The sequence below is a fragment of the Podarcis erhardii genome (assembly GCF_964252035.2).
Source record: "Podarcis erhardii genome assembly, chromosome: 9".
Lineage (NCBI taxonomy): Eukaryota > Metazoa > Chordata > Lepidosauria > Squamata > Lacertidae > Podarcis > Podarcis erhardii.
Window position 1 is genome coordinate 52,769,222 of NC_138512.1, and position 16,464 is coordinate 52,785,685.

General features: G+C 39.9%; 1 protein-coding gene across 2 annotated transcripts in view; it reads right to left on the reverse strand.

Moving 5' to 3' along the window:
* Window positions 1–16,464, reverse strand: part of LOC309350139 (bifunctional heparan sulfate N-deacetylase/N-sulfotransferase 3) — a 62,719-nt gene that overhangs the window by 20,677 nt on the left and 25,578 nt on the right. For both annotated transcript variants that reach the window (XM_081876830.1, XM_081876831.1), the window contains exons 4-5: window positions 14,401–14,586; window positions 13,639–13,767 (exon numbers count right to left, since the gene is read on the reverse strand). In XM_081876830.1, the coding sequence (XP_081732956.1) occupies window positions 13,639–13,767; window positions 14,401–14,586 (315 nt within the window). The remainder of the gene's footprint in view (window positions 1–13,638; window positions 13,768–14,400; window positions 14,587–16,464) is intronic.

Consider the following 16,464-nt stretch of genomic DNA (forward strand, 5'->3'; position numbering starts at 1 on the left):
AGTCAGCAATGCACTGATAGCCTTTAACACCCCTCTCCCTTTTAGAAAAGGCAAGACAAGACTGAATGAATTCTACTAACCTTTCCACCCTTTAAAATGTGTGTTTTGGTACATTATTAGATTGCATCCCACCATCTTAAAAGCTTTGTTATTAGAGCAGTTCAGCATTTTGTTGCTTCAGTGAAAAAACACCCACCCTTTTTCACCTTTTCTCCCAAATGAACTTGAAATCTAGCAGTGTTTCATTGCACTCCAAGGAAATTAAGATCCTTAAAGGAGAAAATTGAATGGAAAAAAATGTTTTAAATGATGGTTTAGAGCTACATTTGGCCCCTGGCTAGTAACTGTTTTTTAATTTTCATCTTTTTCAGAACAGTAGCAAAGTTTCTCGATTTTGTTTTCCCATTGCACATAACCCTCTGGGCAAGCTGGATAATCATCTCCTTTTGACTTCTTGGTAGCATGCCTGCTTTCGCACACTGCAAAATCAAGAGTGGCAAAAGGTCTCCCTCCCCTTTGGATCTGTGTTCATTCCAAACCCTTGAAGTAGCAAACATTTCACCCAGCTTTTAGTTTATGATGAAAACATGGAGCAAAAAAAGAAAAGAAAAAGAAAACAAGTATTCAGATATTACATCTTAAAATAGTTCAATGTTTTCTTGACAATGTGCTATTCTGCAACAGAACATCCCAGTTGAACCCAACAGATTAGAGGGCAGTGCCTACTGTAATACACAGCCTTGGCTTTATTTTTAATCATCCTTTTCCTTTGCACCTATATTCAATCTATTGTCAAGACATGTTGCTTCATTCTATACAACATAGAAAGCCGCCCTTTCCTGTCTGTCCTCTCAGTTCTGTTGACATCCATCCATTCGTCTCAGGAAACAATGGAGGAGTTTGCCTTTGGGGGTGAGATCAAGCTGTTGGAAGGTTGCAGCGACTGCTGTGGCTGTAGAGACTGATGTGCGACTGCTGTGGCTGTAGAGACAGACATATTTGTTGCAGCTGAAGGAGATGAAGGTGTCTAGTTGTGCTGCTGCATGTGGAAGGTGGTCGTAAGTTGCCCAGGACTCACTTCCATAAAGCAGCATTCTCAACGTGCAAGCCTGGTAGACCTTCATCTTGGTAATGGATGTTAGCATCACATTCTCCTTTCAGTTAAATCTCTGATATATGCTCTACTTAAGTCCTACCCTGACCACTAAAAAAAAGGATGAAGGAAGGAAAGTGGTAACTTTGTGGGTAAATAATTCAGCTTAAGATAAGAAATATGGGTTCTAAAACTAGATTAATGAAAATCAGAAAAATGCATTCCTTAATTTTGCAACTGAACTTAGAAGACCAGATGAGCACACAATGAGAAGATTGGCAGGTCTTCTGAATACTATTCAGGGTTCAGTGATAACTTCCTTTTGAAAATGTTTGCTAGCACCAATATATTTTTCTAGCAGACCACCATAGGGACTAACATAAATTGGCTTCGAGCAATTCAATTCCAAGTACATATTTTCAAGTTTCTAATTCAATTTCTTACATCTTTTTGTCATGGGCTTAATTTTGGCATTAGGTTTACTTGATACATTGTTTAATAATAGGAACAGAAGTAATGTCATGTAATCCAGTGCTTAAAAACAAAATGAATGGTGGTTAATGAATTTGTTTCACTTAAGTGCTAGAAGCAAATATTCTTTTAGTTTAATATAGTGCTGTTATTTTAGCTGCAGAACAAATGTTTACAGGCCACAAGAGTGTGTTTAACTTTCAGACCATCTATTTTCCAATTAATTTTGCATTGTGTACACTGTGTATGTTGGTCCCTGATATTGTCTCCATGTTACTCTGAAGAGTTCAATCTCAGGTATTCAGAGGCTCTTAACAGCTGCTCTTGCTCCATTAGACTCACAAAGTGACAGAATAATGAATTAGGTTTCTGTCTGCACTTGAATTTATTTTCTTAAATTTGTGAAGGAAAAATAACCTTTTTTTAAAAAAAGAAAAAGATACCGTATTTTTCGTCCCATAGGACGCTCCGTCCCATAGGACACACCTACTTTTTTGGGGGGGAAATAAAGGAAATTTTCCCCCCTTTATTTCCCCCCCAAAACCAGGTCGGGGAACAGTGGGATGGCGGTGCTGCGCCTCCCCGCTGTCCCCCGAGGTTGTGGGGCTGGCCGATGTCTGCCTGGCACGAGGGGCGCTTTGCTTCAGGGCGCCCCACGCGCCCCCCGGTGCGCAAGGCTTGCCGACACCTGCGCGAAGCACGGGGCGTCCTCGGGAGGGCGCCCCGTGCTCCGCACTGCAGGCTGCCGCCCGCAAGCCATGCGCGCCCGGGGGGAGATCCCCCGGGTGCGCAAGGCTTGCTGACACCTGCACGAAGCAGGGGGCGTCCTCCGAAGGGCGCCCCGTGCTCCCGGCCGCAAGCCTTGCGCTCCCGGGGGGAGATCCCCCGGGTGCGCAAGGCTTGCCGACACCTGCACGAAGCACGGGGCGTCCTCCGAAGGGCGCCCCGTGCTCCGCGTTGCTGGCTGCCGCCCGCAAGCCTTGCGCGCCCGGGGGGAGATCCCCCGGGTGCGCAAGGCTTTCCGACACCAGTGCGAAGCACGGGGCGTCCTCCGAAGGGCACTCCGTGCTCCGCGCTGCCGGCTGCCGCCCGCAAGCCTTGCGCGCCCGGGGGAACTCCCCCCGGGCGTGCAAGGCTTGCGGATAGCTTCCTGGAGCCTGGAGAGCGAGAGACGTCGGTGCGCACCGACGCCTCTCGCTCTCCAGGCTTCAGCGAAAGCCTGCGTTCGCCCCATAGGACGCACACACATTTCCCCTTCATTTTTGGAGGGGAAAAAGTGCATCCTATAGGGCGAAAAATACGGTAGATGGCATGAAAGAACACTATTCAAAGTTTGAAATAAAAAGGGTTCTGCCTGCAATGTCACACGTTTCTTCAACATAAGCTGTATAGGAAAATCTCACAGCTACCACAGATCTCCATTAGTAAATATCTATAAGAGAGGGTTGGGTGAAAACTCAGTAAGTAATGCTTTAGTATCACTGAAATCAATGGAACCAGATAGTCATGACTAACCTAAGTCACACTGATTTCTGTGGGAGTAGATTTAATCTCGATCCAGTCCATAATTATTTTATTTATTTATTTTTACAGAACCTGTTGGACTGCATAAATAATACAGAAAGCCATATTTTATTACAGATAGGCAGGGCATACCATAACTGCTCAAACAAAACTGATTGTGTCTAGGACCCAAAGAAGAATGAGGTTGCTTCTAGTGCTGCAGAGAGCCTGGAACAGTACCCTTTATGGGGGCAGGGCTGTAAGTGGATGGCAACATGGATACACATATCCATCCTTGAACTTCTCTGGAACCAAGTTTTCATCTACTAGCCCAAAGAATAGTACTTGATGTCTGGAAGGTTTCAGCTCTGCCACACTGAGAAATTACTTGTGTCCTCAATTTCAGTTCTGTAATTTATAACATAAAATGCACTAGAACAACAGAGTTCTAAAGTGCCGTATTTTTCGCTCTATAACACGCACCCGACCATAACACGCATGTAGTTTTTAGAGGAGGAAAATCCGTAGGCATGCCACCCGTAGGCATTCCCTCCATAACATGCACAGACATTTTCCCTTACTTTCTAGGAGGAAAAAAGTGAGTGTTATGGTGCAAAAAATACGGTATTGTGTCCCACAGACGATATCAAATCTGCCTAAAGCATGTACTGAAGCAGAGCATCATGCATTACAACACTGAAGGAGGTTGATGTGGAACATGAAAAGAGAGAGGGAGCAGTCTTGGGAGGAAAAAGGATCTGCTGAAAAATCAAGCTAACGTTTTGCGAGGAAACCATTCAATTATATATTTGCAATTAAAGGATGCAAAGCTGTCAGTTATTTAATTATCACTATTATTAAGAGGAATTATTGATATTCTGCACAAAATGTGTTAGGTTAGTTATGTAGGTTGGTTTCATGGACTAAACAGTTAATGCAATAAAGGTTTCAAGGATGGGTATAATACTGTTTGAAATCTCTTATCTGACTTGCTGTTTTCATCATCTGTATTTCAGTCATACCAACAAATTCTAAAGGCACTGTACAAGCAGTACAGAAAGCCATCCCAAAGTCTGCAGCAACATCCATTTTTCTTACCTTTACAAGGCCATAAATAACATACAGGATAAGATAAATGCCAATGTATGGTTCTCCACCTTTTTATAGGAAGTCCACGGCAAAGCTTACAAGGGCAATACATCTGTGGCAGCCTAGTATGATATCCTGATGAAGCACTATTACACTTAAGGCCTGTAAAGTGCTATGTGGTTCCAATTCATTGTTCAGAAAGAGCCACAGCTGGAGGAAACGAACTATTTAAAGTAGACTTCCATTTTGAAAAGAGACTAATGGTGCCAGCCATATCCAGAAAGCACAGAAACCCCACACAGCCATTAGGATGCATCGGGGTGTGTGTGTGTGTGTGTTACAAATCTCAACCATTGCAGTGGCTTTCTTACTAAAATTTCAGTAACACTTTTTTTGGAGCTAAAATTAAGGTAACAGACAGAAATGAGTATATCAAAAATGTATACTAAATATTGCATCAGAAAACCCTATCATTAGTTAAATTAGTAAATAATAATAATCAGGAGTTGTATCCAAGAAAATCATTGTGTGTGAGGCACAGCTTAGAATAATAGAATCTTAGAGTTGGAAGAACAAAGGAACAGTGGGGTCACTCAGAGGAGAAGATGGTGAAATGCAAACAGGGGACACAGAAAGGGCTGAACTCCTCAATGCCTTCTTTGCCTCAGTCTTCTCCGATAAAGAAAACAATGCCCGACCTGAAGAATTTGGAGCAAATGATTCAGCAGAGGAAAAACAGCCCAGAATAACTAAGGAGATAGTACAAGAATACTTGGCTAGTTTAGATGTATTCAAGTCTCCAGGGCCAGATGAACTGCATCCAAGAGTATTAAAAGAACTGGCAGATGTGATCTCAGAACCACTGGCAGTCATCTTTGAGAATTCCTGGAGAACAGGCGAAGTCCCGGCAGACTGGAGGAGGGCAAATGTTGTCCCTATTTTCAAAAAGGGGAAAAGAGAGGACCCAAATAATTACCGCCCAGTCAGTCTGACATCAATACCAGGGAAGATTCTGGAGCAGATCATTAAACAAACAGTCTGTGAGCACCTAGAAAGGAATACTGTGATCACCAATAGTCAGCATGGATTTCTGAAAAATAAGTCATGTCAGACTAACCTGATCTCGTTTTTTGACAGAATTACAAGCCTGGTAGATGAAGGGAACGCATTGGATGTAGCCTACCTTGATTTCAGCAAGGCATTTGACAAGGTGCCCCATGATATTCTTGTAAAGAAGCTGGTAAAATGCGGACTTGACTATGCTACCACTCAGTGGATTTGTAACTGGCTGACTGACCGAACCCAAAGGGTGCTCATCAATGGTTCCTCTTCATCCTGGAGAAGAGTGACTAGTGGGGTGCCACAGGGTTCTGTCTTGGGCCCGGTCTTATTCAACATCTTTATCAACGACTTGGATGATGGACTCAAGGGCATCCTGATCAAATTTGCAGATGACACCAAACTGGGAGGGGTGGCTAACACCCCAGAGGACAGGATCACACTTCAAAACGACCTTGACAGATTAGAGAACTGGGCCAAAACAAACAAGATGAATTTTAAGAGGGAGAAATGTAAAGTATTGCACTTGGGCAAAAAAAAAGGAGAGGCACAAATACAAGATGGGTGACACCTGGCTTGAGAGCAGTACATGTGAAAAGGATCTAGGAGTCTTGGTTGACCACAAACTTGACATGAGCCAACAGTGTGACGCGGCAGCTAAAAAAGCCAATGCAATTCTGGGCTGCATCAATAGGAGTATAGCATCTAGATCAAGGGAAGTAATAGTGCCACTGTATTCTGCTCTGGTCAGACCTCACCTGGAGTACTGTGTCCAGTTCTGGGCACCACAGTTCAAGAAGGACACTGACAAACTGGAACGTGTCCAGAGGAGGGCAACCAAAATGGTCCAAGGCCTGGAAACGATGCCTTATGAGGAACGGCTAAGGGAGCTGGGCATGTTTAGCCTGGAGAAGAGGAGATTAAGGGGTGATATGATAGCCATGTTCAAATATATAAAAGGATGTCACATAGAGGAGGGAGAAAGGTTGTTTTCTGCTGCTCCAGAGAAGCGGACACGGAGCAATGGTTCCAAACTACAAGAAAAAAGATTCCACCTAAACATTAGGAAGAACTTCCTGACAGTAAGAGCTGTTCGACAGTGGCATTTGCTGCCAAGGAGTGTGGTGGAGTCTCCTTCTTTGGAGGTCTTTAAGCAGAAGCTTGACAACCATATGTCAGGAGTGCTCTGATGGTGTTTCCTGCTTGGCAGGGGGTTGGACTCGATGGCCCTTGTGGTCTCTTCCAACTCTATGATTCTAAGAGTCATCTAGTCCAACCACCTGCAACTTCTTTGAGCACAATGGAACTCCTCCCAAGCACCCCCCAGATCTGCCATGGAGGTTTGGCTAAGCCTCCAGAATGGGTTTGGGGGAAGTGAGAGGGCGCTTCCATTGCACTCATGGAAGGCATTCCATGCTGTCAATGATTAAGTTGGATACAATACCAGGATTCTAGGCAAATCAAATTAACTCTTCTCTTGCCTCTAGAAGGTTAATACTGAGTGACACCATCAGGTTTCTCTGGGCAGCATGTGGCATGGGGCTTGTACTTTGACAGTGATAGCTCTTATTTTGTGTTATCTGGTTTTTGGCAGAGGGTGGAGTAACAGGACCTGAAGCACATGCCTTTCAGTAGGTCTGGAACAGCAGTTCTCAACCTGTGGGTCCCCAGATGTTGTTGGACTACAACTCCCATCATCCCTTGCTAGCTAGGGGTGATGGGAATTGTACTTCAACAACATCTGGGGACCCACAGGTTGAGAAAAGCTGGTCTAGAAGGTTGCCAGTTTTTCATAAGGAGGATAACTGCTCAGGATATACTGAACTCAGGCCATTTATGGCCTTCATTCACAGAATGTACCATTCCCCATGTAAATATAGCATAAACAGATACAGGAACATGATTGCAGAATGTATATGTTATCTATTGTAGCTATGTGAAGGCAGCCCTATTTAGGGAAGCTTTTAATGTTTGATGTATTAGAGGATTTTAATATTTTTTTGGAAGCCGTCCAGAGTGTACCCCAGATGGGCGGGGTACAAATAAATTATTATTATTATTATTATTATTATTATTACTAAGGAATAATGTCTACATGCGTGGCAGGAAGCAGACATAAAGTAAAGATACAGAAGTATTCATTTAGATTTATAGACAGGTGTGTTTGTATGTTGAACTCAACTTGGCCCTTGGGTATAATTGCTCTTCTACAGGCTCAGAGATACTGATAATGCCTTTCTGTCATGTTTTATTAGCAAATCCTGCAAAACAAATATACTACTGAATGGCACTGTTCTATATCTGGTTCAAAACCTACATGTTTAGTTTCTTCATCATTCACAAGATGCCCTTAGGAGACTGGTAGCATCTCATCCTTTGAAACACTGAATGGAAGTATGATTCTACTAGCCCATAATATTTATTTTAAATTGTCAACAAAGCAAGAAAGAGAGATGCAGCAGGTCAGATCTAATGGAACCCTACTGCACTTGAAAGGAATTATTCCATTTAGGATGGGGAAAGCAATTTTTGCCAATTTCCCCCTTCCTGCTGTAGCCCCTGGTATCAACCTCTTCACTGTTCCATAGGAATCCAGATTTTCATAGGGTGCCATGACACTGCATGGGGAAAGGAGGAATCTGTGAAAATCACCACTTCTGTTTGTGGAACTTTCTGTAAGTGCAACTTTTCATTAGCTAGGAACTGTCCCAAATGTTTTCAATATGGCCACCAAACTTGAGGACTTGTCCTTATCATGTCACTATGAATCTGCACAATGGCCCCTGTCATGTTGACCAAGAAGCCTCTAGCAGCTGTGGAACAACATAACCACTACTGTTTCTAATTCACATAAGGAGACTATTGCGGCAACAATTATCTGCTTCATTGAGAACTTACAGCCTTATCTCCCTTACATTCTAGTAGTGGGTTAGCCCAAGGAAGTAAGCAATAAAAACAGAATAAAAATATGCTCAAAGGCAATCAAGTTCTTACTATGGATCAGCAAACAAGCCTTGTTGCAGAAAAACCACCACAGTACTGTCAAAATGTAACACCATCAATGGTAATAACAGTATCACTGACTTCAAAATGAAGAAATATTAGCATGGCAGACAGCCATGTCTGGAAGCAATGCAATGTGAAGTAAATTGTCACCTGAGGTGCCAGGCTTGAAGTCATGACAAAAACAAAACAAAAGAATTCTATGCTGAGCAAAATAGGTAGCGTTAATTACTCAGGCAGGCAAAGTTTAAAAATGTATATTCATCAAATAATCTGTGCCTTGGGATAGATAAGAGAGACATTTAATGACAGGAAGAAACACAAAGTACTGCGAGGAAAAGCTGTCACAATCCCTCTCCTTCCTTCCTAAACACTGGGTACACATACCAATGTTGTTGTTTAGTCGTTTAGTCATGTCCGACTCTTCGTGACCCCATGGACCAGAGCCCGCCAATACACATACCAATACAAAGTATAAAGGGCAACTGGAAGCCACAAAATGGGTCTGTGTGTATACAAACATGACTGCACTGCTCTCACTAAAGAAATCTAAAATGGAAGAGTCTTCTGCCAGCAAAGCCAGCTTAGCCCAGTGCAGTAGACAAAGGTCCAAGACTTTATGAGACAAGAGGAGGCCCACAACCTAACAAAAATGGTTTTGAGAATTTCTACTTAGGGCAGGAAGGCAAAACCCATCTGTATGAGCGTACGAGGCCCCTTGCAAAGAAACAACAGTTACAGGGAAGCAATTTAAAATACTGTACATAAAACTGTTTTTGTGGGAGGGGTGGGTTGTTGTTTTTTTGGTTTTGGGGCTTTTCTTTTTTATTATGTATTTTGTCTTTTTATCCTGTCTTTTTATGTTCTGAACTGCCCTGAGATCTACAGATGAAGAGTGGCATACAGATTTAATAAATAATAATAAAATAATAACTGTAATCCCAACCAAATGAATTAAAGTGAAAAATGAAATCACAGGAACAGCTGCCTTACATTAAACCAGACCATTAGTCCATCTAGCTCACTATGGTTTACACTGATTGGCGGTGGCTCTCCAGGGTTTCAGACAGGGGTCTTCCCCACTCCTACCTGGAGATGCTGGGGATTAAATCTGGGGTCTTCTGTACATAGAGCAGATGCTCTTTCACTCTACTAGGGCCCTTCCCTAGTCTTCATGCACTCCACGCTTGCTATCTCCTGATAGGTGGTCTCACTAATTGGCTACAAATCATATTAAGGCTGCAATCCCCCACACACTTACATGGGAGCAAGTTCCATCAAACTCAACCAGACTTACTCCTAGGTACATATGCACAGCTTTGCATTATACAAGCATTTACCCAAGTGAATCTGACCCTCCATAGCCTATGGGTGTGCAATGATTATTTAAAAGTGAATAGTGTGCTATCAACTCCTACTGTTCTTTATGCACTGCTGGAATTTATGCTCTCTACATGCTTTATGAACACAATGGGCTTTGCTGCTAGGATAATTTTATACCTGCTATCAGATCACAGTTCAGCCAGCGACAGAGGGGATGTAAACCAATTCCACAAAAGTGCATGCATTAGAAGACTACTGGATGAGCTATTTTAGAACACAAGCTTTTATGTTTCCCACAAACACAGCAAACAGATAATGTTTTTGTGCATAGTACTAAACCTGAAGGATCTGGAAACTTAGAAGGGAATAGAGCTAATATAAATGATCAAGTCATGTAAGACATTCACATATGCTATTCTTTTACACTGCTGTGGCTGTTTTTCGGCACAGAGGAGGATGTAAAATAAACTTCATAGCACAGCCAAGGTGGTGCTCTCCAGATGTTTGTGGAGTACAACTTTCATCAACCCCAGTCAGCGCATCCAAATGGTCAGGGAATATGGCAGATGTAGCCTAATGTCAACTGAAGGGCGCTAAATTATCTTACCCCTGTTATACGTTTATTTCCATTATACAGTTAGATCTTGAAATGCAGTTTGGTCTTGTCCATGAGCTGTAGGGATGACCAACATGGTAGCCATGAAGGCCTTCAATGGCACATCTGGGCAGAAGCCCCAGTTTCTAAGTTTTTGTTTAAAAAAGTACATCTCTAGCCCTCCTAAGAAGTAAGTTATGAAATTAAATGTGCAGGTACCATTATAAGTGATTTCTGTGAAATGAGCCAGCTAGCTGCTCCCATCTGTCTATGTTTTTAACCAATGAATTTTAGCTATGACTGATAAGTGAATTGCTCAGACACCAGGCAAGAGGAATCCCTGGGGTCCTAAAGAGCTGCTGTTTTCCCCTTCCCCTCAGTGCACTTTTCCTGTTTCTGTATTTTTCCCTAGTCCTGGAATCTCTATAGTTTGTTCTTTTTCTCCTAACAACCAGGACACAACTTTCCCATGGTGGGTTCATCTGAAATCAGGCAGTCCCTGAAAATTATTTTCTGCAAATACTACTACACAATAAGTGTGGGTGGATTTAAAAGAATCACCCCTTTCTTCAAAAGGCAAATATGAAAAATTTGCAAAGAGGCTTAGGCATGTTCAGCAGTTAAACACCATTAAGAATTCATTGTACAAGTTAACTTAAAAGTACAATGGAAGCCATGCCTATCAAGAAATGTGTCACATTATGTGAAATTCCTGCCGCTTTACTGTTCGTTGATGCCGAGAAGGCTTTCGATAATGTTTCTTGGGGTTTCCTAATAAAATGCCTGGAAAAAACAGGGATAGAGGGCACATTCCTAGAAGGAGTTAGAGCAATATACATACAACAAAGAGCCAGATTAATAATAAATAATAACCTGACAGAACAGTTTGAAATAGCAAAAGGTACCCGACAGGGGTGCCCTCTATCACCGCTGTTGTTTATCACGGTTTTAGAGACAATTACAAATAAGATAAGGAAAACCCCAGAGATCCGTGGCATAAAAATCGGCGTGCAAGAATACAAATTGAAAACATATGCAGACGATCTTATGTTGTCATTGGAAGAACCAAAGGAGAGCATCGGCAAAGCTATAAAATTACTGGAAGAATTTGGAAAACTATCGGGATTTAAATTGAACAAGGAAAAAACAAAAATAATGACTAAAAATATGAAAGAAGATACCAAAAATGAGCTTGAAAGACAAACTGGAATTAAAATAGCTAAAAAAGTTAAATACCTTGGAATTTGGATAACTATGAAAAATATAAATTTGATGGAAAATAATTATAAGAAAACATGGAAAGAAATAATGAAGGACTTAGATACATGGAACAGATTACATCTTTCGTGGATGGGTAGAATGGCGGCGATTAAAATGAGTTTATTACCCAAATTACTCTTCTTATTCCAGAACATTCCAATAATTAGGGGAATTGCAATATTTAAAGAATGGCAGAGATTACTTTCCAAATTTATTTGGTGGGGGAAAAGACCCAGAATCAAATTTAAATTGCTTACAGATCAAAGAGATAGGGGGGGGGGTTTGCGGTTCCAAATCTGAGGCTATATTATGAGGCCGCATGCCTTTGTTGGGTAAAAGATTGGATCGTCATCAAAAATAAAGAGATGTTAGACCTAGAGGGGTTTAACTTAAGATTTGGTTGGCACGCCTATCTATGGCGAGACAAGGGAAGGGTCCATAAAGGTTTTTCTAACCATATCTTCAGAGGGCCACTACTGGAAGTCTGGGAAAGGAATAAAAAATTGCTGGAGCAGAAAACACCCTGGTGGCTATCACCAATTGATATTTTAACAATTAAAAAATCAAACCTTGAGGGGGAACGATGGACATATGAGGACCTACTAACCAAAACAGAATCCGGGTGGAGGATTAGACCATATGAAGAAATAAAAAATAAGTTGACTGGTTGGATTCAATATCATCAAATAAATTCAATGTGGACGGAAGATAAAAAGATTGGAATAAGTGAGAAAAAATCCAGATTCCAGATTGAAATAATAGAAAGTAAAACAAAATTACTATCAAAAATGTACAACCAGTTGCTTGAGTGGGACACCAAGGACGAGGAAGTAAAGGAGGTGATGGTGAAGTGGGCGGTAGATCTAGGGTACAATATAGAATTTGATAAATGGAAGGCTTTATGGCGTAAAGATATGAATTATTCAGCATGCACGACACTCAAGGAAAATATGTACAAGATGATGTACAGATGGTACATAACGCCGATAAAATTGCATAAAATTTATAGAACAGGTGATAAATTGTGTTGGAAATGTAAGAACAAGGAGGGCGAATTCTTCCACATGTGCTGGACGTGCGAGATTCTCAAGAAATTCTGGGAATCTATTTATAATGAATTAAAAAAAATTCTTAAATATACGTTCGTCAAAAAGCCTGAAGCCTTCCTGCTGGGGATAATTGGCAAGGATATTAAAGAAGAAGATAGGACCTTTCTTCAATATGCAACAGCGGCCGCTAGAACCCTCATAGCACAGTACTGGAAAACACCAAAAATCCCAACATTAAAGGAGTGGCAATTTAAATTATTGGACTATTTAGAATTGGCAAAATTGACACAGAAAATAAGAAATCAAAAACGTACAAAATTTAGTAATGAATGGGATAAATTTAGAACATATATGGAAATAGAGACAAGGGGAAAATCAAAATGTTAATCAGAAATATATATGTATCCAAAAAAAAAAAAAAAATCACAGTAGGCATGAGATAACGCTTACTACGCTATAAATTTCATTTTGGAATAGATACAGCAGATAGATAACTAAGATAACATTATCCGAAATCGAGATAAAGGGAAGTCGATCAATGTTGTAAAATTAATGTTAAGTTGTGTTGTTTATGTAGTATGTATTGTATGTTTTTCTTTTTCTTTTTTTTTCTTTTTTATGTTTGTTTTATTTATTTTTGTCTTTTGTATGTCTGCGAAATATATTTATGCAAAACTTAATAAAAATATATTTAAAAAAAAAGAAATGTGTCACATTATGTTAAATGGGGTTAAGACAGTCTAGGCTTGGGTATAAGGTTGGCATTGGAGGAAAATAGGGGTTTTGTCCCTGGAAAAGTTGTATGGCAGGCAGAAATTGAACAAGTTAAGTCTTTTGTATAGCTTTAACTAACTTAACTAAAACACAGAGGGTTAATATGACTAACATTGGACAACATAGTATGTCCATTTAATTTGGTGGGCCTACTTTGCATATAACTTAGCTGGATATCACGAATAACTTTTACCACCATGTTACTAAGCAAACAACAGAATATATTGAACCTAGACCAGTATATTTAATTTTAGAAATACATGTGACAAAAGTATTTGACCTTAAACATATCAGTGATAGCAGCTAAATAAAAATACTGCCAATGGTTTAATTTGCAATTTCTTAAGGTTGTGGACCTCTTTAAAACAAGCTCAATGATTATTTTCTTTAAGTGTCTTAAAATAATGTGATTTACTTACTGGATTGAGAACAACAGTGAAAAACAGTTCCCCACCCTGTATACTTTTGTTCAGTTCTTTAGGACCACCAGGATACTCTTTGTAGAAAATGGTGTGAGTAAAGAGACCACAAGTTTGTCGAGGAAGAACCTACAGAAAAACAGTGAGGGGAAGGGCAGAATGAGGCATGATCTACCCAAAGCAGAACACTTATTGAGTCCCAGAAATTTTAATGGAAGAGATATTAACATGCACTTAATTCTCTCATTGTAATTGGTACAACTTGAATATGCTTAACTTTGTTGGGTGATTTTTTTAACCTTAATTTTGATGTACAGAAAAATGCACAGAATAAAGAAAAACTACAAACTCCTGGGGCAGCAGCATATTGATAGGTACAGCAGCAACACCCCATATTGTGCCAGTGCACCAATGTCTAAAGAAGCACCACATGAGGAGATTAATTGTTAATTTATTTATATATGTATTAATATATTTAATAATGCATTTATATTTATAACTTTGAAAAAAACTTTTTTTTGCCAAATAGTTTTTATTGATTTTCCAAATCTTATCAAATAAACCACAAATTAAAAATAATTTAACACATTGTTTTTTCAAAAATTGGCCACCCCCCCCCCCTTTCAATGTGACCTACAATCATCTCAGGCTTGTCAGTTCCCCATTCCCTCCTCCTTCTCTTGACACAGCACTGAGGAGGAGATCAGATGGTTTCTCTTCCATTTAAAACAAATGTTCACCATCAGAAACCAAACAGCTCACCATGATGTTTTTGTGGATGAAGCCCCTCCTGTACCGTGCAGGTTTCAGGTGTGGATACTCTTCTGTGCTGGTGATTCTGATATTCCAGACTTTCTTCCAGGCATCGTAAAGTTGGACGTGGACAGGATAGACGCCAGAATGGTGTGGAGCTACAGCATATCCCAGATCAGTTGGAATACCATGTTCCTGAAACAAAGCAAAACAAAAGCCTGGAGAGCTAATCAATGAAAAGCTCTCTGCGGGCCTCTCACCCAAGCAAATATATGAACAAGTGTGATAATGCTTTCTTTCACATCCTGCTTTCAGGTACAGAGCCACAGAAAAGATGACAAAAATGGCAGGCAGGCATTTTGGTCCACTAGAGGAAGAAGTCCAAAAGCAACAATAGCATACCCTTATTAGCATTAACTACCGGTAAAAGTGACAAAGTAATGTGCAAGGTCCCTCCCCAGCTTTTCAGCTGTCATGGAACTTAACATACATTTTTCATCTGCATAAAGTATGATAGGTATAATATATTTTGCAATGCATGGAAACAACAGCAACAAGGAGGAAATCAATATGTAAGTTTCTGAAATTCAATCACTTTTATGACTTGCTTTGCTTTTCATATATGTCTATACATGCAGACAACCTGTTAAATCCATACATTGATCCTTATGATATTGTTATTCCAGTTGACATTCTGTTTCTTTCCTTCTGCACAGAATATATTCAAAATCTACAGCAGGTTGGGCAAATGTCAGCTTGAGACTTTTCTTTCAGGTTCCTTTTTCATGCTAATGAAAGCTTATAAAGGAAACTTATAAAGTAGCTTCCTCCTACATTTTTTCTGATTAGTTCAGTGCACTTTTTGTCTAAGATCTCCTCTGTTGCAAGTGCAATAGCATGTGGCCTTTGTGTCTTCATTCTGTAATGATCATGACTTCCATTCAACAGTAATGCCACCAAGGTTTCTCTTTTGTTGTATCTCTAGCAGTGTTCTATCAAGATATCTAACATGCAAATTATCCTCCCTGAATAACTTGTTAATTTAAATAGACTTATGTGGCTTATTTTAAAATCCTGGATGAACCCCATATGCCTAGATAATGGCAAATCTTTTTTGCTCCAGATTTTTAATCTTTTTTATAAACCTTACACTTTAAAGCTTAATACGAAGGCTGCTGTGTAATTTTAAGTCTCTACTTTTTTATTTCACTAAATTCAATTTAGGTCTCCTTTGGAGATTCCTATCTGCCAGCATAATGCAATTTCAAAATTCTGTTTTAAAGTTAAATTCCTAAACTGGTCCCTGTGTGCCTGCTGATTTGCACTGAACATTTCTCCTCAACACTTCTGTTGCTGAACAAAGGTTCAAGATGCCTAGCCATATTGTACGTAGCACAATAATCAATATAACTGGCTCTCCATTTACCAACTCTTATATTTCTGAAAATTAGGCTGAAACAAGAGGTTGCAATGCAAGAACTGTATGTAAGAGTAATGCTAAAGATTTCTCCATAAGAAACATTTTCCAGATCACAGTACGTAACTTTATAGGATGACTGCACACATAAATAACTTATTGACATATTTGTTATCAATAAATTAATTCACCCATGTAAAATGTATACAAAAATACCTGAATTAAGAGCAGAAGGCAGATTTCAGGCAAAAATGGCTTTCTGCTGTTGTTTACTTCAAGTATAATTTTTAAAAACAACAATAGCAGTATTCTTGATAGAATTTTCCTTAGCCAAAACAGGGCTAGCCAATAAAGGTAGTTTTGCATAATTCCCCTGGTATAGTTTTAATACAACTTTAAAACAAATAAGAATATATAGGTATACTCCCATTTTATCTGAATGTTTATACTTACAATGGAAAAAAACCCAGCGTATTTTCAATACTTTCTATATGAATATTCAGTGTCTGTTGTACACTTAATAGCACAACTGTGGCTAATTGTGGAGAAAAAAGATTTTGAAAATACAAATTTCATACTAAATCCACTTTCCTTGGAGTAAGTCTGATTGAATTCAATGGGACTTGTGTAATACACACACAGTATATATATGTATA